At 40.4% G+C, this 27,723-nt stretch overlaps 4 protein-coding genes across 10 annotated transcripts in view; 2 read left to right on the forward strand and 2 right to left on the reverse strand.

Moving 5' to 3' along the window:
• LOC135105021 (protein MMS22-like) overlaps positions 1 to 2,632 on the forward strand; it is a 23,677-nt gene extending 21,045 nt beyond the window's left edge. For all 4 annotated transcript variants that reach the window (XM_064012907.1, XM_064012909.1, XM_064012908.1 and 1 more), the window contains exon 19: positions 1,909 to 2,632. In XM_064012907.1, the coding sequence (XP_063868977.1) occupies positions 1,909 to 1,978 (70 nt within the window). In that variant the 3' untranslated portion in view covers positions 1,979 to 2,632. The remainder of the gene's footprint in view (positions 1 to 1,908) is intronic.
• The window catches only part of LOC135105023 (uncharacterized), a 14,696-nt gene extending 1,378 nt beyond the window's left edge, over positions 1 to 13,318 (reverse strand). The window contains exons 1-3 of one of the 3 annotated variants that reach the window (XR_010270671.1): positions 13,081 to 13,294; positions 3,875 to 8,090; positions 2,367 to 2,532 (exon numbers count right to left, since the gene is read on the reverse strand). Coding sequence is in view for 2 of the 3 variants with exons in the window: in XM_064012914.1 (XP_063868984.1) it covers positions 6,663 to 8,048 (1,386 nt within the window). In the remaining variant the exon portion in view is untranslated. Of the gene's footprint in view, positions 1 to 2,366; positions 2,533 to 3,874; positions 8,091 to 13,014 lie in introns of those variants that run through there. The other 2 variants (XM_064012914.1, XM_064012913.1) reach the window with 2 other exon arrangements.
• Positions 13,319 to 13,485: 167 nt separating this feature from the next.
• Positions 13,486 to 23,773, forward strand: LOC135105022 (zinc finger imprinted 3-like). The gene is made up of 8 exons (XM_064012912.1): positions 13,486 to 13,846; positions 17,606 to 18,768; positions 18,996 to 19,070; positions 21,543 to 21,745; positions 22,056 to 22,176; positions 22,485 to 22,600; positions 23,006 to 23,082; positions 23,376 to 23,773. The coding sequence occupies exons 2-8, from the start codon at positions 17,611 to 17,613 to the stop codon at positions 23,678 to 23,680; spliced, it is 2,055 nt and encodes a 684-aa protein (XP_063868982.1). The 5' UTR covers positions 13,486 to 13,846; positions 17,606 to 17,610; the 3' UTR covers positions 23,681 to 23,773.
• LOC135105020 (mucin-4-like) overlaps positions 23,722 to 27,723 on the reverse strand; it is a 49,719-nt gene continuing 45,717 nt past the window's right edge. For both annotated transcript variants that reach the window (XM_064012905.1, XM_064012906.1), the window contains exon 12: positions 23,722 to 27,522. In XM_064012905.1, the coding sequence (XP_063868975.1) occupies positions 24,295 to 27,522 (3,228 nt within the window). In that variant the 3' untranslated portion in view covers positions 23,722 to 24,294. The remainder of the gene's footprint in view (positions 27,523 to 27,723) is intronic.

The raw sequence follows: 27,723 nt of genomic DNA on the forward strand, positions 1-27,723 counted from the left end.
AGTCATCATATATAATTATTTAATTTCCTTGGTTGCCTATATTTTCTATAATTTGCATTCTTATATATTACTGAAACATAATCAAAAACTATATATATAGGGCTTTAGTATAACAATGCATTCTCTGTCCCATATATATATCTTCTATGAGTATATTTATAGTGAATACATTTGTATTTTATTAGCTTTTAAGCTATCACATGGTGCCAGGCATGCTGAAAATCAGGCTTCATGCAGGTTTTGTTTCAATTACAAATATGTACTTCTCTGATGGTGTTTACATGGCAATGAATATATATATATATATATATATATATATATATATATATATATATATATATATATATATATATATATATATATATATATATATATATTACAGTGGAACCTTGGTTCTAGAACTTAATTTGTTCCTGAATGCACTTTGAAATCTGAAATATTTGAAAATCAAAACTATATTGCCCCATAGGAATCAAGTAAAATGGATTAATCCATTCCCAGACACCAGTCCACCCTGTCTTAACAGCTTATGACAGACACTCATGACAGATGTTCCAACAGCCAAGATGACTGCCTCACAACATCTCCAGCTCACAAATTATTTATCCATAAAGGATGTATTGAATGAACTTAGTGACACAGAAGTCATCAGAAGATACTATTTAAACTGTGCAGGTATTCTCTTTGTCACCAATCTAGTGAGGGAAGCCTTACAGAGCGACACAAAAAGGAACAACACACTTACCACCAAAATGAAGGTGATCATAACAACACTTAGACATCTTGCTGCTGGGGAAAGCTACTGGAAAAAGCAGTTGTGCAGTAGTAATGGTGTTGAGGGTCATCAAGAGTCACAGGTAGCTGTAGATAACTCCTGAGCACCGAAAATTGTTTGTTAACATCGAGGCTTTTTCAACAAGATCACATTTACCTTATTTCAAAGATTGAATTATTATTTATAGAAACCACAAATAGCAGCTTTTGCCGTCTTTTAATATTTGAAATCAAGTAACTTTGTTCTATAACCGAATTATGGTACTGCAACCAAAGCAATGATGAGTTCAAAATTTTGTTAAAAAAACTCACTTGTTCAAAAAGGGAGGCGTTCAGTAACTGAGGTACCACAGTGTGTGTGTGTGTAATATATATAAGAAATATAAATAGATGACTAAGGAGAGTGTAATTAAATAATTTTTGTATTTAAAGACTCACTGCAGCAGTCATCTATTTAAAAATATATATATATAATTCTTTATACTATATTACCAATATTCATTGCCGGTATAAACACCATCACAAGTACATATTTGTAATTGAAACAAAACTCTCATGAAGACTGACTTTCAGCATGCCTGCCACCATTTTTTTTTTTTTTTTTTTTTTTTTTGCCAATAAAATGTAAGTCTATTGATTATAAGCATACTCACAGAAGATTCTGCGAGACAGAGAATGCATTGTTAATACTAATTTCATTATATTTAGTTTTGATTATGTGTACTTCTCATGGTGCTTAGGCTAGCTATGAGTATCAGTAATATATAGGAATACAAATTATAGAAAGTACACAAGGCCACCAAGGAAATTAAATAACTATAAACAACTAATTTTTCCCAAAACCTGTAGTGCAAAGTTTTGTCTAATGCAAATGTATGATTTAATCATATACAATTTATGCAGTGTTTGCTCTAGTTACAAAAACCAGTAATATTTCAGATCATAGTAGGAAACAAATAGGTGGTTGACTTTGGCAGACTGTGCTGTTATCACTGCTTATTTTGCCTGGGCCTAGTGACTACTATAAATACAGGTTTAGGAACATGGTGAAAGACATTATTAAAATATAAGGAGATAAGAAACTTATACATGTTTGGAGATAAGAAACTTATACATGTTTATTTTGTCTTAAAGGCAGGGTTATCAGGCTCTTCTCTCCAGCCTGGGCATGACTACACCAGGAGAAACAGTGCAGCAGGAGTAGAAAGCAACATATTGTGGAAGATCACAACATATTGGAGGATCCTGTTTTAGGGCACCTCCACTTGGGATGGGTTTTGTAATTATCTTCTTTCCCTGTCCCTTTTACCTTATCAGCCATTGAATATGCCTCATCTGAGTTGGGCAAGGAGGCTTAGATGACAATAGAGTGAAATGCATCCTACCTACTTCGCACAGCACAGAATATGAAGTGTATTTTGCCCACATCAGGCACCAGCATAATGAAATGTCTCATTGAACCAGTTGCATCTTCACTGTTGAAGTAGGTAGTCTTATTAATTCTTGCCCATAATAAAGGATAACAACACTAAACATTGAGATGAGTTGGAAGTAGAGCTAGGGTGAGATGGAGAAAAGAAATAGGTAATGGCCTCCTTCAACACCCAAACAACTGGGTTGTCTCCTTCAGAAATTACTCCTTGCTGGTGTGATGTAGGCAGACTGTATTGGTGCATTCTGTACCACATCTAGGTTGAGGAAGCACTTCATACTGTCAGTTTGTCAGCCCCCTCAGCCAGGAAACTTCAATAATGAGTACTGTAACAGAATCAGTGTACATACTGTAATATAGATAGGTAGGAAGAAACTTGTACATTATCTACTAGTGAAAATATACTTGACTTTTTTTTAAGAAAAACTTTTGATCATGATTTATTTAATGTAGAACTTATTACCTGATTGCTGGAAACATGAAATTAAACACACTAATACAACAGCAAAGATTACAAAGTGGTCTTTCACAATACAGTTTGAATACTACAGTCTCAACACTCAAACTGTTTGAGATTCCAGTTGAGCTTACATCCCTCAACAGGCCACTGGCTGGCATAGCAAACAGGGAGACAATCTTGTGTAAACTACTCTAAGCTGGACATTTCTTAATTCTACTTCAATACAATTCCACAACCATTCTCATACCTGTTGATGGGATTAATGATCAGGCATTACAGAACATTATTAGAGGCCAATTAAGAAAAACCACTAAGATGCATTCTGCCTGGCACTGCCAATGAGCACCTATTGGTAGTTACAATCTCAGGCAGTCAGTTGGAGGTTTGGTCAGTTTGAGTAGATCCTTGACAGACTAAAGTCAGTAATATGAAAGGTGTCACCCCTGCACTCAACTTTTCATCTTGAGAAGCCTCTCATACACATTCATCTGTTCATCTTTTTCTGGTTATATTAATTTTTAAGAAGGATGCTACATATGTGTTATTCTATTACAATGCACAGTTTATCATATAAAGGTAAAATATTTCACAGTAACATTATGTAGTGTCTGAGGCTCCTTAAGTAGCAAGTACAGATGCATGGGTAACATCTGTCACCAACATCATAAAAAAAAAAGTAAAGGCCAGTGAAATTTATATATATATATATATATATATATATATATATATATATATATATATATATATATATATATATATATATATATATATATATCGGGAGCTCCATTTTCACATACAAATGTTAAGAATGCCAAAGTTAAGTAAATCCAACATTTAAAGGAACTGACATCTCTCACTGCATGCAAAGTTATTTACCAAAATTATGGTGCAGGGGAGGGAAACACCTATTGTGATCATGATCTTTGTGCATACAAAGAAGGAATGTGAGAAATGTGCAAATCAGGGAAGACCAAAGCATTACAGAGGTGATATCTGAATGAAGTAAAATAAAATAAAAATACAATCTTAAACTAATTTTAAGCAAGAAAATCTTCAGGTGATATGACTACTGATATATATATATATATATATATATATATATATATAAACCAACCACTTCTATATTTTCGGAGTTCAAAGCTGTGATGGTGAAAACTAAATAGGGTCCAAAAATTCCTAGATTATATAAATACAAAGTACTGACTTACCTTGGGACCAATTATTGCTGTCCTCTTTGAAAGTTTCTTTGAGAAATGGTAAAGTGGATTTTTCAATTTTCCCACAGCTGGAAGCACCCCTGGAACTAGAGACAGTATGTACCACAGGCCAGGCAACCCATACTTTTTTCAAATACTGAATATGACAGCATACTGATTTGCACTAAAGGAGTGACAGACATTAATGAGACTCAGACAAAATAATACCATGTGCAGTACATCATCTTGAGAATTAAGATTGAGAGATATACATCTCCAGCAGTGGAAAAAGTGATGGTCCATTGCATAACTCAATGTGAGGGAACAACACTCATTGGAATCTTTGTGCAAGGAAGTCCGTAATGGTTCTTCAAAAGAGTCTGGAAGCTTTATGATTTCACCTTAGTATTATTATTTTCATCTATTCTATGGCAATGATATCTGTTCTGGCTTGGTGTTTTTGCTGATTCATCTGCTTGAAAGAAACCTTGCACTAAAAATTCATTCTTCATCAATTATTGTCATCATCATCAGGAGCTCCATTTTCATATACATAGGTTAAGAATGCCAAAGTTAAGAAGTGAATCCAACATTTAAAGGAACTGACTTGTCTCTCACTGCATGCAAAATTATTTTCAAAATTATGGTGCAGGGGAGGGAAACATCTATTGTGACCATGATCTTTGTGCATACACAGGAATGTGAGAAATGTGCAAATCCGGGAAGACCGGAGCATTACAGAGGTGGTCTGAATGAAGTAAAATAAAATAAAAGTACAATCTTAACCTTAAACTAAACAATTTAAGCAATAAAATCTTCAGGTGATATGACTAATACAGAAATTACAGTACAATGACTTTGAAGCATACTGAAAAAAAAAAAAAAAAAAAAAAAAAAAAAAGGGATACTGCTTATATATTTCCTATAGTCTTATTCTCAATGATATATTCTTTTGACACAACTCAAACATTGCCAGTCTACAACCTGTCATGACATAATTCCCTCTGCAAGGCAGAACTCAAATCACACAATTCTTTCTAATTTCATATCTATGATAATTGTGTTCTTAGTCTTGTAAATAGATTGTCACACACACTTGCACTTGAACATACTATCTAAATGTTAAGATGTTAAATAAACTCATCCATTAACCACTAATAAAACCGACTACTACTTAAAAATACTACCACCAAAATCAATGAGCGATTATTCACAAATCAGATGAAAGGCTGGTCTGATATCCTCATTCAAGTGGCTTAATCATAATGTGAAAAAGATCAAGGTATAAATAAACTGCTGAAATATGAATCCCTGGGGACAATCATCAGAGTTTGACTCAAATACACATGTGCAATAAATACCTGAATAATGTATGGTGGCGTTCAAGAAGCATGCCTCCAAAAATTTAAACAAAGCGAGTTGTGAAATGTAAATGTGTCATAAGGTCACTTGCAAGAGTTATGAATGAAAAAATGCATCAGATATAGAGTGAGTTTTCAAGAAGAGTATTCTGCAAACATTGACATATTAATCAGACCTGGATGTGGAATAGGACACAACAATCAAGAGTGTCTTCTGTGGAAATGAGTTGTCTAATAGTGACAAAGTGGGAGGGTGAGAACAATGAAAATGTATAAGAAAATGCAGTATAAGCCACCTGTGTAAGTGATGTAGAGGTGTAAGTTATTGAGTGGTGGAATAGGTGAAAAAGGAATACACTGAGATGGCATAGCTACACTGAGAAGATGAAGAGCAGTTTGTAAGGACTATGTGAACAAAGCTGAAGGTAATAGGAGAGTAAGGTTACTTGAAGATTAAAGGACAAGGTAAATGAGTTAATGTGTGAAAGAGGTGTTAGTAGAAGCCAAGTGCTAAAATAAGCAAGAGGGGGAATGCCTGGATAGGGAGAGTTGGAGGTTCTTTTGCCACTCCTCCCAGAGAATGAGGCACCAGAGATAGATAAAAATATGTATAAAAAAAGTTCCATTATACAATGAATACAAAGATGCAAGGTATGATAACTAGTATACAATAAGATACAACTATTACAATGCTTTTTTCAGATAAGAAGACACAAAATATAAGGAGGAATGTACCAGAGGAGAGTGATAAAAGAACATCTTGAGCTTTTCTGCATCACATGATGTGTATATGCTGACAGTGACATAGAATATTATTGCAGTACACAATAACATACTGTTACAGTACATACTATTATCCACTTCATAAAAGACCCAAGCCATGTGATAACGTACACCACACAGGTATGCACAATTATGCCTCCTCCAGTCACAATGTATAACAAGAGATTAAGCAGAATGGATAAGCTAAAAGCTATTAAGGAGACCAACTGTTTGCAATAAAAGTTATATTCAGTGTCATATTAAAATAAAAAAATAATAAAAATAAAAACACAAAACACACATTCTCGAAGTGTGTCCAACAATGTAAATTAATGCAAACAATCATTGAGTCAGGATTTCAATAATTAATGTCTGCATATAACAAGGTTCCCCTTAGATGTGAAGTACAGCAGCACAGCACCACTACAGCTTAGCATCCACACAACGAGGATAATGAGATGTTACCATGAGAGAAGCATGACCACAATGGTCTCAGATCCTTTTAAATACTTTTATAATATAAGGGCCAAGCTGTAGTTGCTCAACATATGTGAGCTACATACTCGTACATGTATCAGTGCTCATATGTAAAGCATTTAGTTCAGTTCCTCATGTAAGGATAATGCAAACTTTCATCACAGCACAACTGCTAACACAAAAATTGTTTGTCACAAAAGCTATGAGTTGATGGTCCACTTCCTGTAAAGTAGTGACTCCTTTAGTCTAGCTACTATTTGTTTGTTGGAAGGCAAGTGGTGGATCTCCTCATGGGTGGCAGCAACAGCAGCAGAGCAGGTAGAATAATGATGAACCACAGCCACACCAGGTGGCACATGCTGACTCTTGGTATTGCTCTCAGCAGATGCAGAGCCACCCAAAAGCTGGGGGCGCAGCAAGGCCACACCTGCCTCCTCCATGGGTCCAGAAGTATGTACCTGATGTGCCAACATCAGAGTGCCACGCCGTGCATGCTGCTGATCCAGGCACACTGGCTGGGAGCTCAGGTGGAATTCTGCCACTTCCCGGCGTGAACGACCAGCGCCTTCCAGGTCAATAATGGTGGCCTGCAGGGTGGGGCGGCGGCCTAGCACTACAAATTCATCCAACTCCAGCACCAATACGTTCTCATGGCGGTCACGGTGGCGCTGCAGACAGTCCAACTCCACCACACGCCGCACCACGGGCCGACTCAGTTCAAAGCCCCGTGATGTGCTGAAGAGCAGCTCCTGATGCCCCAGCCCCATTTCATCCCCAAAGCGGTCCAGCAGCCGCCGAGCCAGAGGAGTGAGCACTGGCCCATACAGTGTGAAGCGGTCTGCCCCTATGAGATGGTGGTAAGCTATGAATTCCACTAGATGCAAAGAAGTGACAGGTTGCTCTGGAGGAACCACACACACTGCTGTTCTGTTGGCTGTGCTCTTGAGGCCCTCTGCTTCGTGCACCAGGAGGGGCTGGGAGGGCTTCTCAGTCCCCACTCTCACCTGAAGGGCATAAGGGGTCTGAGTAAGCATAAGCCGTGTCTCTGTTGGACCACACAGGAGGTACAGCACCTCTACATCCTCCTTGTCTGTGTGGTGGCTGTGACTCCGATCTGAGGGGAATTGCACACTGCAGGACCCTGTTGCCACCTCTCCATTGGACTCAAACCAGATAAGGCAAGTCAAGTCAGCTGGCACCTCAGTGCTTTTCCTTACAGCTCCAATAACTCTGATCTGCTGTCCTCCCACAATACCCTCGCCCTCCAGAAAGGCTGAGTACACCTCCAAGTCAGAAGTGACCTGCACCCAGTCTGCTGGAGGTGAGGTGGCCATGGGGTGGGTATTGTAGCCACATGGTAGCCGTGGTGCTTCTCCCTCTGCTGGAGGCTGCCCAAAGGTATCCAGGTACTCCAGGGTGTAGCGCAACCGTTCATATTCATGCTTGTAGAAGAGGAAAGCCACCAGGCTCACCACTGCTATGATGGTGAGGGCCAACTGCTGGTACTTGCGCATGGCTGGGTCACCCTGATGGGAGGCCGATATCTCATGCAGCTGGCCTCTGCCCTTCTCCACAAGTCTAGGCATCCATCTGAAGCACCTGGGAAGCCCTCTTGCATTCCATCCACACTGATATGAAAGATGAACAAGAATCTGTAGTGTGTATTCCTTATGGTCTTTATATTGTCTAGACTACATACATGCCCTAAAGAAATGTTACTCACACAACATATACCTACTATGGCTTCATACATAGATTATCATCATCACACTTATTGGAAACAATAAAAGGGACTCTCAGGATCACACACCTGAAGGTTATATAATTATAACCAGAGAAAGCATGTAAAACATCATTACCAATAATATAAATAACTGACATGATATGGTCAGAGGATGAAGGTGGGTTGAGTCATGCAATGACTCCAAGTGAAAAATTTAACTTAAGAATGAATAAAAAAAAAAAAAAGGGGGGGCAGAAAATGACAATGGAGTCATCAAGATAAAACAGAAAGAAAGGATGAAGAAAAATTTAAGAAGTTTTCATCCAGATGCCTCAAGTTTGATTAGGAAAAATTATATATTTTTTATTGATAAGTTATTACCAAGTTGTAGAATTGATCTATCATGATTCTGCACAGCAATATAAAGGATGTGAGCTTCATGAGATGGAGGACTAAGGTACTGTCTGTGAAGTGCCCTTTTATCCAACACAGAGTAAGCAAAGATGAACTAAGGTTTACAATCTTAGGATTAGAGAAAGTATTGGATGGAGGTATGCCTCCATCCAAAAGACAACCACCACCATACTGACTGTAACATATCAACTGACTTACTTGATTCATGTATTACATAAATTTATATCACACAATGCCTGCAGTATGCACTATCCTTAACACATAATTACTATGGTTAATGAGCTTTATGATGAGAAATAAGACAGGAAGACATCTAAGTGATTATCAAAATCTGTCTGAAAGAAAAATAAAAAGTGACCAAATAAGGAGAAAGGCTTCCTCTGCAAGAGAGACTGCTGGACGAGGACATGTTCATCCTGAAGGAGTGATAAAAGTGAGGCACCAAAACGGTGGATTCTATTTCAATTCAGTAATTCTTTGCAACAGAGCCACACTGTTTTTTAAAGCATTTGTAATGGTTACATCATGTGGTGAAAATAATAAACTTGCAAACAAATTTTCAAAATTTATCTCAATGTTCTTTCTCAATGCTGTGCTAGCTCAATCAGTAGTGCATGTGTTATTACATTGGTTTCCTATATGGAATGACATGTGGTCACTTGTATCTCTTTTGTTCAGACAATGAGAGCTGTCTTTTTAATGATGTATTAGAACATCATTGAATGTCATTTAAATTTTTGGGCAATATGTAAATTATTTTCGGCCAATCACTACATGTAAACATGAAAGATGTGGTAGTCAGCTACCCACAAGAGTACTCAGTGTCACAATGGCAACCAAATGCAGTGGACATAAATTTAAACACCAGAATTTCATCATGCCGTTCCATAAGCGATATGACTTGGGTGTACATTTCTCAAGATCACATTGTGTTTTGCTGAAATCAATCAAGTACTGAACAACTGACACCAGTACCCTTAGAGGATGACGAAGAAGAGGTCGACCAATCACACCCTGGATATTCCACTTCCTATTAAGGTTAGGTCAGTATCCTGGTGTGTGTGTGGGGGGGGGGGGGAGAGTCCAGGAGGTGAGGGCTAAGGCCCCAGTTATGTTAAAGAATGATTAGGTTAGGTTGGTATTCTTAAGTGGGGATCTATGGGGGCAAAGCAGCCCTCCCTCCATGGTTGGGATTGGTTAGGCAAGGTTAGGTTAGTGTCCTTAAAGGGGTGGTCTAGGGGAAATTGGGTTACATTAAGTTAGATTAGTGTCCTTAAAGGGGTGGTCTAGGGGAAATTGGGTTACATTAAGTTAGGTTAGTGTCCTTAAGTGGGGGATCTAGAGGGGTAAAGTCCCCCACAATTATGTTAGGTAAGGCTAGAAATTTCTTATTTTTCAAAATTATAGCGTATTATCCTTAGATTGTTCATTTCCCAATTTAGCCTAATTTGCCTTCCCACACCCTAAACAACCCCTTTCCCACCAGGTCACCAAGCTTGTTGGGAACAGAGAAGAAAAGAACGCAGGATGCATTGTGTTAAACTGCAATTTTAAATCAAAGATTTAAGTATAATAATTCATTGTAATTTATCATTTAAAGATCAAATCAATCAAGTTGTGCAAGTAACATGGTACCACTTAAGATACATTTAATTTGTCAAGAAATATTTGGATGAAAAGACTATAAAAATGGTTGTTTATAATCAAGTAATTAGCAAGCTAGATTATTTCATTTCATAATATTATAATTTAAACAATTACTTGCTGAAGAAATTACAAGTTGTAATAGAGTGTAAAAACTTTTTACTATGACCTCTTGTATGACCTTGAGTCACTCCCTCAAACATATTACTTAGACAAGGACACAATCCAGTCATGATCTTCCAAACTAAGATCATATCAGCACAAAGTAACCTGTCTTTGATAGAGAACAAATTCAGTAAGGACAACCTAACTGTATAAGGATAGTCAGCATAATTACTTTTCTTAGTTCATCTCCTCTGAACTGATTCTAACTTATGCGAAGCCCCCACATAGCCTATATCACACACCACACTACCAAAGTCAATAGTAGGACAAATATGGGTAATAAAAACCTGAAGCATAAACTCACGAGACCTACAAATGGTGACTCTTAGAATAGAATTTGCAACTCCATCAGCCTTATGACATACTTAATTGGTATGCAGGTTGAATTTTAAGGAAGAGCCAAATAAAATGCCAAGGTCCCTAAAGGAGTCTTTATTAGGAATGGGGTTGTCACCTATGAAATGATCACAGACGGGATCAGCCCTGTGTCAAGAGAAGTGGATCAGAGCGCACTTACTGGCAGAAAAAGAGAGGCCCCAAGATTGACTCCTTTGATGCAATACACTAACATAAGAGAAGACTTGCACCAAAACCACTTGAACTGTCAGAAGGTAATGCAAGATATAATTTCAGATCATCTGTAAACAATAAAAATTTACTCAAGTTCAGAAGTCATATGAGTGAAGCAGATTAAAAAAGTAAAGTGCTGATAAAAGGACCCTGAGGTACATGACTAGAGACATTAACACTGACAGGAGGAACTATACACCACTACTTTCTTTGTATGATTACACAGGAAGCCACTCAGCTAACCAAGCAAAGGGTTTGATATGCCAACATAGGATAGTGTAGTCAGCAAGACTTTGTGATTCAATATCAAATCCTTTTCTGTAGTCAATATAAAGTACATCCACAGCCCAACTACACTCTGCATATCTACTTACATACTCATAGGCTAAAAGTAACTGATCTGTGACCAACAAACCTTCATAAAAGCTAAATTGAAAGGGTAAAAGCAAATCATGATCACAAAAAAATTCATAGAGTTGAGATGCAATTATTTTCTCAAGAGTCTTGGAGCAGATTGAGGTCAAACTGATGGATTGGTAGTTCGATGGATTTGAATGAATTCCACCTATATATAAATAGAGGCATAACATTGGCTGACTCCCTCCAAAAAAAGAGAACCTTCACAGATGTAATACTTTTCTTAAATATGAGGTATAAAGGGTATCACAAGGCAGAGGCACACTTCCTAAATACAACGCTTGGAAGGCCATCTGGGCCACTACTGGATGAAAGGTTTAATCTGTTTAAACTCTAAGGTGTCACTGAATTTATGTTCTTGATATACAAATTGAATAGTAGACACTTTATGAGGCTGGGGGTGAGATAGAACACCAGAAACAAACACAGAAGAGAAGCAATCAGAGAGGCAATTGCTTTACACCCATCAGTCCAGGATCCATCAACTAAGAGTGGACCAACAGTGGGATGCTCAACTTTTTTCTGTTGCAAGTATCCATGAACACGTTTTAGCACCACCACTTGAGACAAGAGAATTTTGGTAATTGACACTGCCAAGTTAACATTTCTTTTGCATTGTAAATCTAGATCTTTAAATTGAAGCCAGCACTGTAATGTAAGCAAAGAAATTCAACTATATAATGTTCTTAAATGTTTGAAATTTCACCAAGCAGCATTTTTTTCCTGTTTTGCAAGTCTTTTGAGATTCTTAGCCCAGGAAATTTTAGTTGAATGTTTTAGTTTAAAGGGAACACAAATGATGAATGCATTTAATAAAACCCGAGTAAATGGAGTAAATGCAGAATAACACCAATCAGTATTACTATCAAGGAATTCCATGTCCCAATCAATGCCTGACAGGTAATTGGACAACTGATGGTAACTGCAACAATATCTGCCTTGCCACCAGAATTGACCCAAAATGGTACAAGCATTCCAGGTAAAATAAGAAAACTGAAGATGCATTTATACTGTAAAAAACATATAGAATGTAAGGAGCATATGTAGCATCTGACAAAGTTTTTATATCAAATATATCTATAACATGGTAAATTGTATATATTAAAAGTAGTGTCTCTGCATCCAAGTGGTTTTGACATGTGATGCACATGTGTGTACCCTGTGTGGTTGCTGTTAAAGCTGCACCTAGACAGTGTGTGTGTGTGTGTGTGTGTGTGTACCTGCCAGCAGTGCAAGTGTATGGAGTTAGCCTCAGTGTGAATGTAGAGAATGGGAATTTTCAATGACCTTTATATTGTGCAATCTATTACCTTACATACCGTATAAAGTTTCCATAATGATCTACATCTGTATGACTCCTCAATAATGCAGTCTTATTACCTTCAATTCAAAATATTTTTTTGTGATCATCAACATGCAAAACAAATCTGCTTAATTATTTTATGTTACTTTTTCAATGACAATGGACTAATATTTACCTAATGATGTATTTTTCCTCCAACTTTATTTATTTATTTTTCTCAGTGATCAGGTAACTAATTCAAGCTACATGAGTTTTATCTACTGTAGTACTACATCCAAATATAAATTTGTGCGAGAAAGATAGCCAATTAAATTACCTATTTACTAAATGGCAAAGGTGCCCCGTTTGATGGTGTGTGACGCTGGTGGTGCACAACACTCACCAAGGTGGCCTGCCTGGCCCTGCTGGTGCCTCAGACCCTGGTCGTCTCTGCTTCAATTCGTCTTACTCTGCTCTTGATGTGCACCAGCCAAAGCCTGCACTCACTCTTAGCCCACTAATGGAATCATGGATTACACATGTAAAATGAAACACGACACAGAACACCACACACAACTGCACCTAAACCGGCATGGGTTGGTGACTGTCAGTAGTCGCTGCCAGCCACTCAGGCAATGTTTGGGGTGCGCGCGCACCACGTCACGGGGAGCACGAGCCTAACTACCAATTTTCTCCACCCGCTGCAGTAGTGAAGAGGGTTCACAAATCCTTTAGAATAACTATTTCCTTGTACCATGTTACCCTAAGTCTGTTCATACTATGTACAGTGTCAAAAGACATAGGAATAAAGCTGTAAACAAAATAAGGGGTGGGCTCTTTATTAGAGGAAGATCCCCCCCCCTCCCCTCTCCAGCTAGTTTAGGGCTTGTTTAGTTCTGTCATGAATAAATTTTCAGTGATATATGGGAGAAGTTGGACCCAAGAAGGTTATCAATTGCATCTTTTATTTACAGTAGAGGTCACAAGAAGAAGAAGAGTAATGGGCACAGATCAGCTGTGGTGGAGAAACTAAAGGACATTTAAACACCATTTCACCTCACCCTGGAAACATCATTATAAGCCGCTTTCCTGCAAATAGAGCAGCTCTATATCAAAGTGTGATATACAACGATTGTGAAAATGCAGTAAAACAAGCCAACAAGAGTGGAGTGAGTGGGTGTGGGGAAACCAAACTTTCTTCCTCTCCACCAGCTGTAGGAACTAGGCACTTGTCACGTCACTGCTTGATTGCTTGTCACTTGTTAATGACTTGAATTACCAGTCTCTTATCACTGCTTGGTATTACCTGTTACCTGCTACTCACTTGTTACTATTCATAGCTTCTATTCACTAGTTGGCACTTATTACCTAACACTTGGCACTGTTCTTTTTTGGTATATGAGATAAGGATTCAAGTTAATTATGCAGGATGTATGGCGTCTAGTAGAATATCTTTAATGATAAGATCATCATTCAGATTTTCTGATAGTTTATACTCTAGAGACTCAGACTTGAAGAGGCCAACTAGAACTGTGACTCCAGTTCTGGATCACTAAAACGGCCTATGGCCAAATGGTTATTATGGTTGAAACAGGTATTTTCAATTGTTGCTGTACAATCCCATTTTTGTCTTTGTCACTTCCACACCCTATCCAGATTTCTCTCAAAATCCAACACTAATCTTGCATTCATCACAGAATCTGGGAGGCTATTCCAACTGTTCATTAGTCTGTTGCAAAATGTATATTTCTTGATGTCCAATCGTGGCCTTTGCTTATATATCTTCTTGTCGTGTCCTTTTGTCACAGCTCCAATTTGATCCACAAATAATCCTTCACATACATTACCATCATACACACTATTCATCATCTTGTAAGTCTCCACCATATCCACTCTTGATCCTCAGTATGTTAATGTTGGTAAATCTAACTTCCTCAGTCTTTCTTCATATGGGAGGTTCTTTAAGGTTGGCACCAGCTTTGTAGGTCTCTTCTGTACTGCTTCAACTTCCTTCGCACCCTTTTTCTTGTATGGGCACCATACCTGATTACCATATTTAATTTGTGATTGCACCAATGCCACAAACAAAGCCCTAAACATTGTCTCGTCCAGAGTTGTGAAGCTTCTTCTAATGAGCCCAACCATCCTACTGGACTTGTTGATTTTCTCTGCTAGGTGAGCAGTGAATTTCAAATCATTATCAATTATAACTCCCAAATCTTTTCTTCCTTCATTGACTTAAGGTTTTCATCCATAACATATTGAAAGTTCCCTGTTTTTTAATTTTCCAATCCTCTTTATATTACATTTTTGGGGGATGGAGCTGCAACATCCACTTGTGTGACCCATTTTTCATTCTTTCAAAATCTCATAATTTTTCACAATCTCCCTTATACTTGAATTTTCTAAAAACTTTGGTGTCATCTGCATATAAAAACATTTCACTATTAAGCATGGTCTCTGGAAGGTCATTTATATATAAAACAAACACCTCTTTCCATTCCAAGTTGACACTGTTGGCTATTACTTGCTGCTTCCTTCCCTTGAGAAACTTGCAAACCCATCCAGAAAATGTTGACCCTAATATAATAACTTTTGATTTTTTCCATAAGTCTTCTGTGTGGCACCCTGTCAAATGCTTTCATAAAATCACAGTAGGCAATGACTACAGCACCTTCTTCATCTAAGATTGCAGTCCATTAATCCAATACCATGATCAACCAAAGTACTGTTGAGCAGCCATTCACAAAACTATGCTGTCTATTACTAATTAGATTATGCCTTTTTAGATGTTCCAACATTTTTTCTCTTATCAAGGATTCCATTAACTTACAGATGACACATGTTAAACTTACCAGCCTGTAATTCCTTGGATCACTTTTATCCCCTTTTTGTAGATAGCTGTGATATTTCCAGTCTGTTGGTGATTTGTTGTTCCAAAGCAATAAATCAAATATGAGTCTAAGTGTATAGGCAATTGCATTCTTAACTTCTTTTATAACATGAGAGTGTAATTCATCTGGACCAGGGGACTTATCTCTTTGTAGTTTATCAGTGATACAACAAATATCTTCACAGATGAACTCAATTTGTAACAATTCAGGAATGTCTTTAATATCCAAGGTAGGTATCTCCCCTTCTGGTTCTTCGGTAAAGACTGAACTAAAAAATTCCACTAGAATCATTGCTTTTATCTTTGTAATCTATTGTCGTCATAGTTTTTTCTAGTCCTTGTATAAACCACTCACACTACTTGAAGCTTTTGTCTTAGACTATATATATTTCCAAAATATTTTGGGGTTTGGCTTAATATTCTAGGCGATTGTTTTTTCTACATTTTTAATTGCCTTTCTTGTCTCTTGTTTCACTTGGTTATTAATTTGGCTGTAATTTTGTTGCTGTAGGATGTATTCCCTTGTATTGTTTTTTTCTTTCCTCCTTCATTTCTCTTAGTCTCATCCAAAGTCTTCTCTCTCTCTCTCTCTCTCTCTCTCTCTCTCTCTCTCTCTCTCTCTCTCTCTCTCTCTCTCTCTCTCTCTCTCTCTCTCTCTCTCTCTCTCTCTCTCTCTCTCTCTCTCTCTCTCTCCATAGTTTGTTGTTCATTGCTTTGTTTGTTCTTTTCCTTAATCTATACATGCTGTTAAATTTTCTCTTTGGGATACATTCATCTATAGAATCCTGTAGCTTCTTAAATTTTTTGCTCATATATCTTCATGTCCCGACCTTCTAAATATTCATCACAGTTAACTGCTAGTAGTAGTCTGTTTAATTTCTCAAAATCTGCCCTCTCATACAAGTCTTTTGTACTTTTTTCCTGTGGTTCTATATCACATTTGAAGTTCAGACAACTATGATCACTTCTTCCCAGTGGATCTGTGACCTTTATATCTTTAACAATTGCATTATTGTCACTGAAGACCAAATCCAATACATTTCCGGCAGTAATGCCTCTGAATCTAGTAATTTTATTAATGTGCTGTACAAAATAACAATCCTGCACCTTCTCAATGATGTTTTTGCTCAGAATATCATTATCAGATTTGCATGTTAAGTTTTCCCTTTTTATATTTAGCAAGTTGAAGTCTTCCTTTATTACTTTATGCTCTGATCCATATTCTCTTGCTTCCTTCAACAAAGCCATAATTTTTTCATTATTTTCTGTGTCACAGCATGCAGCTTGGATGGCAAAAAAGCTCATGTCCCCTTAATAAGATCATGGTTTGATAAGACACATTGGTAAATGTTTACTTTCTTGCCTGTTTCAAGTTGGGAGACAATAATATTTTTTCTTATATATTTTGGTGTATTTTTAATTAATCTGCTAACCATTTTCTCTGGAAATCAGCTCTTTTTTCTCCTCCACCCCCTTACCTCACTAGGAACAGCTGATTTTCAATGAAAACAACTAACAGATTAATACAAAACATGCTAAAATCAACCTGGAAAAAAAATATTTTCATCCTCACAGATAACACACACATTATAATATCAGTTATCCCCCTCTCCCCCCACATAAAGAAACAATTTGTGAAAATAATGAATAATAAATTAATCTAGGTACTAAAATGAAATTACAGGGATGCACCCCCCAACAATTTACAGTTGGCATCTTACTAAGTGTGGTTTAATTTTTATCCATAAATCTAATGTCATCATAATCCAAACTCTGGAACTCCTTGCCTGCTTCTATATTTCTTCCTTCCTGTGACTTGAACTCTTTCAAGAGGGAAGTTTCAAGACACTTATCTTTCAATTTTTTATGATTCTCTTGAAATCTCTTTTGGGGCTAGCACCTCAGTGGGATTTTTTTCCCTTTTTGTTTCCCTTGGCCAGTGATCCTCTTACATAAAAAAAATTAGCCTAAATGTAGAAAAAAAAAGACATTTCTCATTCATGGATTTCTTGAGTAATTTTTATTCTCTCTACAGATACCATGGAGGTCACCAATCCTGCCAAAGAGTGCTGTGTGTGTGGCCGCCAGCTGAGTGGCAGCCGGTGGGTAAGGGGCAGCAATCAGCTAAGGCACTCAGGCCGAGCCATAGCAGAGGCACTGGGAGAGGTGCTGGCCTGTGAGGTACAGCTGTCATGGGTGTGCTTCAGGTGCTACCGGCTGGTGCTGGGGCTGGACTACCACACACACCAGCAAGAGAAACAAAGGCTGGCACTGCTGAGGCTGTACAGCAGTAGGGATAAAATAGAGCAGCAGGCATTAGGAAAGGGTACTTTGTATGACATTGGTGATTGTGGAAGTGGTAGGACTGGTCCTGATGATGGAGGTTCTGCTAGGAAAGAAGTGCTGGATAATTTGGACATTAGCCAGGATGCATCTCCAAATAAGGGTCATGCACAAAACCAAAAGTTTGACCAAAGTTTAAGGTCTCATGCTACTTGTGAGGCAGATAACAAAATTTTGTCATACTCACTTCAGTCTGTTTGTGATCATGAGTACCACAGGAATGATGGCCAAGACAGCCAATTGGATAAACCAGCAACTGTTCTGGAAGGCCACAACGTGTCCAGCAGTCAGACTTTGGTGAACCAGTGCTTCACTGAGAAATTAGTGCCAGTTACCTTGAATCCAAGTGTGAAAGACAGTAATGCCAAAGATAAACAGAGTGAGAGCACTGATCCCAAAAATGGTAGATATTTTAAAGACAGTTTTTATCAAGATCACAAAAAGCAGTGTGGCGAGGAAAAGGAAATTGCCACAACTCCTGCTGCAGTTTCGTTGCCCCAAAGACCTGCAGCAAAAAGAAGAAAAACTGCAAAAAAGTGGGATGACTTTGAGTATTATGAAGATGAGAGCAAGACTGCAGAGCCTGAGTGTGACAAAATAGATACCTTCCCCTCAGCTCACCAGTTCCGACTTCCTTCAAGGACAGGAAGAAAAAAATGTCAGAAATGTAAACAAGAATTTGCATCAAAAAAAGCCATTCTGAACCACAAATGCCCTCAGATGAAAAGAATGGAACGTGAAAAAGTGAGGTACAAATGCAAAGGGTGTTTGCATGTCTTCCTCCTGAGGAGAGAATATATCAAACATGTCAATGCCTGCTACAAGAATACTCCAGTCACATGCAACTTGTGCCTGGTGAGGATAAGCATCATCATCATCATCATCATCATCATCATCATCATCATCATCATTATCACCATCATCATTTTAAACTTAACTTTAAGCAGGAGCTGTGTATGACTGCAAAGATTAATGGAATTCCATATCTTTTATTTATTTATTTTATTTATTTTATTCATTTTCTGTAGAAAATTGTAACATTTTGCATTATCAGTAATAAAGGAACTTTTTGTATGTGATAGGTGAAGCTGCCAAGTGCTGCATACCTGCCTCGCCATCTGGCAGCCCTGCACCAAGTCAAGTCTCATCTCACCAAGGTACTCCTTAACAAAGTGCATCTTATGAAATATTACTGATTAATTCCTTTGATGGGATTGAAGACCTACTGCACATAACTAAATCATCCTCATCTTGTAGGTAGGTTTGCAACCTATCTCCATCCACCTTTACATTTAGTGAAGTACAACAGTTCAAATTGTGGAGTTTTAAAAGTATGGCCACAAAAGTTACTTGAGCCTTCCATCTCCAGAATCTCATGCGCTTTATATTTCTGCTTAGAACCATGCCAAGTTTGATCTCCAACTTCATTAATAGAAAGTGTCAAAATCTTTCAAGAGCTAACTCCTCTCATGACTTCCGGCACCTAGCCAAAAACAGCTCAAATAACTTTGTTTCTTCTTTCCCTCCTTTATTTTAATCAGATGGCACCACTGCTATCACATCTATTTCTAAAGCTGAACTCTTCACTCAAACCTTTGCTAAAATCTCTACTTTGGTTGATTCAGGGCTTGTTCCTTCTTCTCCTCCACCCTCTGACTACTTCATGCTACGTATTAAAATTCTTCACAATGATGTTTTCCATGCCCTCACCAGCCTAAACCCTTAGAAGGCTTATGGACCTGATGGGGTCCCTCCTATTGTTCTCCGAAACTGTGCCTCCGTGCTTACACCTTTGCCCATTCAAACTCTTTCAACTCTTGCTGGAAGTTTGCCTACATTCACCCTGTTCCTTAAAAGGGTGACTGTTCTAATACCTCAAACTACCATCTTATTGCTTTAATTTCCAGTCTATCTAAAGTTTTTGAATCTATCCTGAACAGGAAGATTCTTAAACATCTATCACTTCACAACCTTCTATCTGATCGCCAACATGGGTTCCATTAAGGCTGTCCTACTGGTGATCTGGCTTTCCTTACTGAGTCTTGGTCATCCTCTTCTAGAGATTTTGGTGAAATTTTTGCTGTTGCCTTAGACATATCAAAAGCTTTTAATAGAGTCTGGAACAAAGTGTTGATTTCCAAACTATCCTCCTATGGCTTCTATCCTTCTCTCTCTCTCTCTGTAACTTCATCTCAAGTTTCCTTTCTGACCATTCTATTGCTATTATGGTAGACAGTCACTGTTCTCCTAAATCTGTTAACAGTGGTGTTCCTCAGGGTTCTGTCCTGTCACCCACTCTCTTCCTATTATTCATGAAGGATCTTCTGAACCAAACTTTTTGTCCTACCCACTGCTACGCTGATACCACCCTGCACTTTTTCACATCTTTTCATAGACCTCCAACCCTTCATGAAGTAAACAGTTCATGTAGGGAAGCCACAGAATGCCTGATTTTTTATCTCTAAAATTTCTGATTGGGGCAGAGTAAACTTGATATTGTTCAATGTCTCAAAAACTCAATTCTTCTATTTATCAACTCAACATAACCTTCCAGAGAACTATCCCTTCTTCAGTGAACATCCTTGGTCTGTCCTTTTATTATAATCTAAACTGGAAACTTCACATCTCACCTCTAACTAAAACAGCTTCTATGAAGTTAGGTGTTCTGAGACATTTCTACCAGTTTTTCTCACCCCCCCCAAGTTGCTACCTCTGTACAGGAGACTTATCTATCCATGTATAGAGTATGCTTCACATGTCTGGGGGGGAGTTCCACTCATACTGCTCTTCTATACAGGGTCAAATCAAAAGCTTCTCATCTCATCAACTCATCTCCTCTAACTGACTGTCTTCAGCCTCTTTCTTATCACTGCAATGTTGCATCTCTCTCTATCTTCTACCACTATTTTCATGCTAACTGCTCTTCTGATACTGCTAACTGCATGTCTCTCCTCCTCCTGCAGCCTTTCTGCAAATGACTTTCTTCTTTCTCTCACCCTATTCTGTCCACCTCTCTGATGCAAGAGTTAACCAGTATTCTCAATCATTCATCCCTTTCTCTGGTAAACTCTGGAGTTCCCTGCATGCTTCTGTATTTCCACCTTCCTATGACTTGAACTCCTTCAAGAGGAAGGTTTCAAGACACTTATCCTTCAATGTTTTATCATTACTTCAGACCCAATTAGGGACCAGTATTTCAGTGGGCTTTTTAAAATTTTTTTATTGGATTTTTGTTGCCTTTTGTTGGTGTCCTTCCTACATAAAAAAAAAAAAAATGCCAAGCTTATAAATGAGCCACTGAATGTGATAAGGTGCCAAGCATCACCTTGAGTTTTATCACTGAATGTCATTATATTCCACAACATTTCTCCTGTCTGCAGGACATAAATGTGGACTGCAAAGCTGCCATTTAGTGGAAATGCTGTCTGCATAGATACTGAACCTGCTTTACAAAACAGTAATGGTGATCTACACCTAAATTTAAACTTTTAGTATTATTCATTCCTGGAGAGGCCAAAGATTCAATATATGTTGCTTGATGGCTTTGTAATGTAGTGTAATGTATTGTTGTATTATTATTCAAATACAGATCTTCCTTGTACATGTTGACATTGATGAGATGATTACAGGGCGACATTCTGTGTGAGTTGTGTGGGCGAGGGTTCAGCCGCAAGGAGGCCCTGGAGCGACATGAAGCACGGGTTCATGGGAAGGCTCACGGTAGTCACCAGTGTCCCCTCTGTGGCCACACCTTCCCTCACACTTCCCTTCTGGCAGAGCATCTCAGGGCACATCAGGGCTACACCTGTCCAGAATGCTCCAAGGTGTTCAGGTACACTCAACTCTGTGGGTACATTTAATATTTACTCTTAACTGTGAAAGGTGACAGATTTGTGAGGTGTAGCACAGATGGGCCGTCTCTGTGGTCAAGTCCTGCTGCACCCGGGAACAAAAGGCATAAGTTGACCTTATTGAAATGAATGGTAGTCACATGTACTATTCTGTACTAGCGTAATATATTCTAGTAATTTATCTCAACATACATGAAAGTATTTGTTAAAGTACCAAGCTATCAAGCTGTTTTAACTTTTGATAGTACATTTTGAATTTTAAGAGATTTATTATATTTTTATGCATTTCAGCTGCAGATCCAACCTCACACTGCATCGGCGAGCCCACCACATGCGGAAGGCAGCTTATCATTGCACTGCCTGTAACAGGCACTGGAAATTTCATGCCAGTTATATCTACCACATGAAGAAGGTAAGGAGACTGCATAATAATTTCTATCAGAGTCTTCTGGATAGCATTATAGCAATACCTTTCTCAGATTGAGGTAAATTTTGTCTGCAACCTTCTTCCTCTGAATGTTACCTGCTACCCTGGTATAGAAACCCAGTTACTAGTGACAGAGCGATGATCATTCCTTAAATCTTCATTATCCAGTAGATATTGTTATTGTTCATTATGGTCCTTGTGGCTTTGTCATATAACCTTAGATAAGACTCAACAGTATTAATGTTATCTTATTGTCACTCTTCTTGATGTACACCATTTATCTTTTGTTTCAGTTCCATAGGTCCAGTGAGCACAAGTGTCCTGGATGTCGGCTGTTGTTGTACTCAGAGGAAGCACTGCACCAGCATTCCATGACATGTGCTGGCCAGGATACTGGCACTACCTCAAGGTGAAGAAAATATGAAGTAAATCATTCAGTAAGACAGCTTGTGAGACAGCTGTTGCAACAAAGCCTTTCCCAAATATCACTTTACTTAGTATTTATTAATTGTCCACAAAACTGTCTGTGATTAACCGTTTTGTAGTTCTTAGTTTCTTCTGAGAAGTGTTGTGAATAAATTATACAGTTACTTAAAAGCAAATTATGAAAATTCATAGTAGATACCTGGGTATGCTCACTTAGTGCCTGCCAGCACCAGTGAAGAAAACAGGATAATATTGTGTCATGCCCTGACACCCATTCATGTCCATTTCTGATGTATACCAGCAGTGGTGCGTATTACAAAGCTAATGATATGTAGGAAAGCAACATCAACCATGGACTTGAAGTTGATGTATATTTTTAATTTTACAGGATAGGAGAAGAGGAGGCATTTAGTGGGAGGCGACAGGGTATTGATGAAGAAAGAAAGCAAACTTCAGACACCACAGGTGAGATCAGGTCAACAACCCTAATTTCACTATGATCAACATGGAGTATGACAATGTAGTACATGTATTGCCTCAGTCACATGTCACCTCTGTTCTTGAAGGTTTCTGTAAATAAGGCTAACATAAAGGACTTCATTCTGAACAGTGAGATAAACATGATCCAGCCATGGTCCCAGGATTTATTCCTCTTCCTGTTGTTTCAGGCTTCTTTACTTTTCTCTTTGACTTTTGTAAACTGTTGTTCACTGTAGGTAAGCCTTCATGAATTTACCAAGAAAAGGTAATTTTTGCAGATGCCCTATTGATGACCAGATGTCCTCCAGCCTCAGGCTCTCTTGGCACTCGTGCACAACTCACAAAGGAATCGAGCAGCTTTGTTTTGGTGCCTGGGTTGAGGAAGACTGAGATGTATAAGTCTCATAACAACTTCTCTCAGGGGCCTCCTGAGTGTGAGATAGTTGTGGAGGTAGTGGAGGAGACTGATACAGACTGCCAGTACATCATCTTGGTTGAGGATGTTGCCAATGCCCACCTTGCTGTTGATGAGGCCTCCATGTGGAATACTCAGAACTTCACCCACACCTCCAGTGTAAATTAATAACTTGAAAAGGGTAATAATCATATAAAAAGACGAGTAAATACATAGTGTATAAAATGTATTGGTCTAAATATAATTTATATTTTCACTAAACCTTTTTTATTTAACTTCAGTCTTCAGCAACACTGGATGATGCTGCACCTTAAAGTGAAGCTAAAGTCCTTTTGAATTAAATACGTTACATCTACTATCACGTGACTCCCCTGGCGAGAGCAGCAGGGCTGGGGGAGGTGGTGGGGGATGACATGACCTGCTGTCCCTCCCACCACCACGACTACCTCAGTGATGATAATAAATAATAATGCATCTACAACAAATAAGTATAACGACAACAACAGCAACAACCTAAATAGACTATCACGGGGGGTACAACATATAAATTATATATCAAGGAAGAACAATAATTATAAATTACATCAGTGGCAACCACAAGCAAGAACAATAAATAACAAGATGAAGATGACAGTCACACGAGGCTTGCCTTGCCCAACTGTTAACAACTTCCTTCCATACCCCTCTCTCTCTCTCTCTCTCTCTTTCACACAGACACATACACACACACACACACACGTGCAGTTTTGAAGATTAATAAATAAGGTGATACACGGGAAGAATTAAGAGAGGAGGGGATGGTGGCGCTGGGGTCTGAGGGGAATGTAGCGCGCCTTGGGATGGTCATGCAGGCGCATCATCACTGGTGTGAACATCCCCATGTGTGTTCCAGGACCCGGCACAGATAGACTCCTTCCCCAGCCACCCCGCCCAGCACGCTGCCTGGATTGGGTGTCAAACTGCTGCTGTCGTGACTCAAGGTGGGGAAGCTGCCTGAAGGTGGGTGGCAGCAGTTGCACATAGAGAGGCATGGACCGGTCATCCACAGTGTGCTGTGGATCCTCTTCCCCCTGGGGCCTTTCAGAATGCTCCTGGAGTTCTGAGTGTTCCTGCTGCTGCTGTGGCTGCTGATGTGGGGGACTGTTAAGTGGTGGGTTGGGGGCAGAAAGATGCAGTTCTGGGATACTAGGAGAGGCCACCGCATCGGGTCGAGGGTGCTGCCGTATCCAGTGATGGGACTGTGAACTGGGCTGTGGCGCCCAGCCTCGACCCACAATGGTCTGCGGGGAGAAGTTACGTGTCCGAGGCTGGGATGGTGGTGGAGGTGGAGGTGGAGGTGGCAGCCACCCTTGGGAGGAGCCAGAAAGAGAGTCTTCCCTGTGTGTGGGACAATCAGCACACTGAGAGCTGGCAGGAGCCTGCAAGGACTGGGAGGGTGGAGCAGGTGTGGAGGATGGGGACTGAGGCCTTGAGCTTGGGTGTGGTTGGGACTGTGGGTGTGGAGTCTGCTGAGATCGAGCGTGAGCAGCAGAACCAGCTGTAGTATGTGAACTGGGATGAGGCTGAGTCTGGCGACCTGGTGCCTGTAGGGACTGCGTGAGGAAAAGTGTGCCATGGCGGAGGTACCTCTGGGAACCGACGCGTGAGGGTGGCTGTGGCTGAGGACTCAAAGCTGACTGCTGTGGTGAGCTTAGGGCTGGTGGGGACTGGATGGTAGGTGGTGAAAGAGACTGAGGCAGGTACTGTGGATGGGACTGCACCTGAGGCTGTGGCAAAGACTGGGGCTGGGACTGAACCTTGGACTGGGGCTGAACTTTGGACTGAGGTTGCAACCGGACTTTGGACTGGGGCTGGGCTTGAGGCCTGGACCAGGGTTGGGCTTGAGACTGTGTCTGTGGCTGAACATGGAACTGGGACTGGACTTGGGACTGATCCTGGGTTTGAACTTGGGACTGATCCTGGGTTTGAACTTGGGACTGGGCCTGCAACTTTGATTGGGCTTGGGACTGGGACTGTAACTTGGATTGGGCTTGGGATTGAGACTGTAACTTGGGTTGGGCTTGGGATTGGGACTGTAACTTGGATTGGGCTTGGGATTGGGACTGTAACTTGGGTTGGGCTTGGGATTGGGACTGTAACTTGGGTTGGGCTTGGGATTGGGACTGTAACTTGGGTTGGGCTTGGGATTGGGACTGTAACTTGGGTTGGGCTTGGGATTGGGGTTTAGTTTGAGACTGGATGCCTGATGGTTGTAGCTGTGGCCCTGGGAGTGGTGGATGGAGAGGTTGAGGCTGAGGACTTGAAGGGGGCTGAGACTGAAGTTGAGGACTTAAGGATGGCATGGGGTGAGGTCTCAGGCTAGGTGGTGGTGGTGGTGGTGGTGGTGGTGGTGGTGGTGCCATCTGTGGATGGACACTTGAAGATGGTGGTAAGGGTTGTGAGGCCTGGTCAGAGAGTGCCTGGTGAGGAGACCCTGGGTCTAGTTGTAGTTGGGACTCTTGACCTGGCTGGGCAGTTGGGCTTGTGGCAGAAGGTGAAGGGTGCTGAGGCTGTTTGGGTGATGGAGACTGAAGCTGAGGCTGGAGTCTTGAGCCTGAGAGGAATTGTGGACGTGGAGATGCCTCAGGCTGGGGACCTTGAACTGGAAGTGACTGAGTCTGAGGCCCTGGTGGTGGGCGAGGCTGAGGCTGGTGATCCACATTAGACTGATGTTGAGGACTTCGGCTCTGAAGGGGTCGCTGGGCTGGAAGATGTTGGGACCTGGGGATTGGAGGCTGACGTGATGGAGGGTTTTGCCCTTTTCTTACCCAGGCTCCAGTAACATAGACTGGACCCGGGGCATGAAACTGTGGGGCGGGATGAGGAAGAGACTGGGCCCTGGGGAAGGTGAGGGTGAGGGCCCGTGCTCTCTCTCTATCTGGAACATCGCCATCAATAAGGCTGTTGGTGTACAGGATGGGGGTGAGGCTGGGATGTGTCTGGGGGTGTGCATGGGGGAGCTTGCCAGGATGGGTTAGGGAGGGAGGAACATCCTGAAATCCTAGTATGTGTTCCAGTCCCTGCCCATTGTCACTCTTGCTCGGATCGACTTCAATGCTAACAAACACCCTCTCTAAACTCACAGCAGGCTCTGAGGTGGGAGTAGCAGTGGTGGTGGTGGTGAATGTGGTAATGGTGGTGTTGAGGTCCTTAGTGGTGGATTCAGTAATAGTGACATTGTTAGAAGCTATTAAGGTTGAGGTGGTGCTGGCATCTAGTGGCAAGGGTGTGGTGGTGGATGTGGGCATGGTGGTGAGAAGAGTAGAACTATTACTATCAGTCTTGTTGCTAATAGTAGTGGAAATGGTGGTAGGAGTAGTAGTTGTTGTATCTGAAATATCTGAGTCTGAAATTGTGGTGGTTCTTGTGGTGGTGGCATCAGAGGTGGGAATGGTGGAAGGAGTAGCAGCTGAGGTAGGAACTGTGGGTGGGGTATTAGCACTGACAGGGAGATGGGGGAGGTTGTGTCCAGGACCCAGATCAGGGGCAGGGATGATGTTAACTGGCTCGCCTCTCGTGACTGCAACCCAGCCTTTCCCTGGCACCACACTCACAGCAGGAGGACGGCTGCCAAAAGGCTCTCGGGAGAGATGTCCACCATAAGACGTGACAAGGAAATGACTGGAGATGAGATTTGGGGAGTGGCCACTGAAGGGAGAGTTGGGGAGGTTGGGCGCCAAATTGGTGGGATAGTAACTGGGATGGCGAGGGCCGTGGGAATTGGCACTAGGGGGAAGCTGGGGAGGTGCTGGGTTGTTGTGGTGTCCTGGGGGAGTCTTTGGGTGGCTGGGCTGGGGAGTGAGGTCCTTTTTGGGTGCCTCATGGGTGTGCTGTACCCCAGGATGCACAGGGTGGGAGTGAAGGGGTGTGAGGATGGCGTGGGGCTTGGCCGGCAGAAGCACTGGCGATGGAATGGGCTGGTGGTGGCTGAGATTGGCACCCAGCAGAGTCATCACCTCATTCTCGCCCTCCTGTAAGTGTGTGGAATATATATGAAGAGTATTGATTGTCTTCCCTTTGGAACACAAAGCTACAAGAAACTAAGGGTATGCCTACCTATACACACTCATATGCAGTACATAAAGACAAAGGAGTGATGGAGGATTACTGTTAATGTATCAGTTACTTTATAAACAAGAAATGCAAGTATGAATGATGCAAATACAAAGGGA

Source organism: Scylla paramamosain, chromosome 11 (assembly GCF_035594125.1).
Source record: "Scylla paramamosain isolate STU-SP2022 chromosome 11, ASM3559412v1, whole genome shotgun sequence".
NCBI lineage: Eukaryota > Metazoa > Arthropoda > Malacostraca > Decapoda > Portunidae > Scylla > Scylla paramamosain.

Bases quoted from the DNA above. Each gene is read 5' to 3' on its own strand.
- LOC135105022 (XM_064012912.1), top strand. From the start codon at position 17,611: ATGGAGGTCACCAATCCTGCCAAAGAGTGCTGTGTGTGTGGCCGCCAG. The intron at 19,071-21,542 runs GTACTCCTTAAC...AGATGATTACAG, and splicing joins TCAAGTCTCATCTCACCAAG to GGCGACATTCTGTGTGAGTT. The intron at 23,083-23,375 runs GTGAGATCAGGT...TAATTTTTGCAG, and splicing joins GCAAACTTCAGACACCACAG to ATGCCCTATTGATGACCAGA.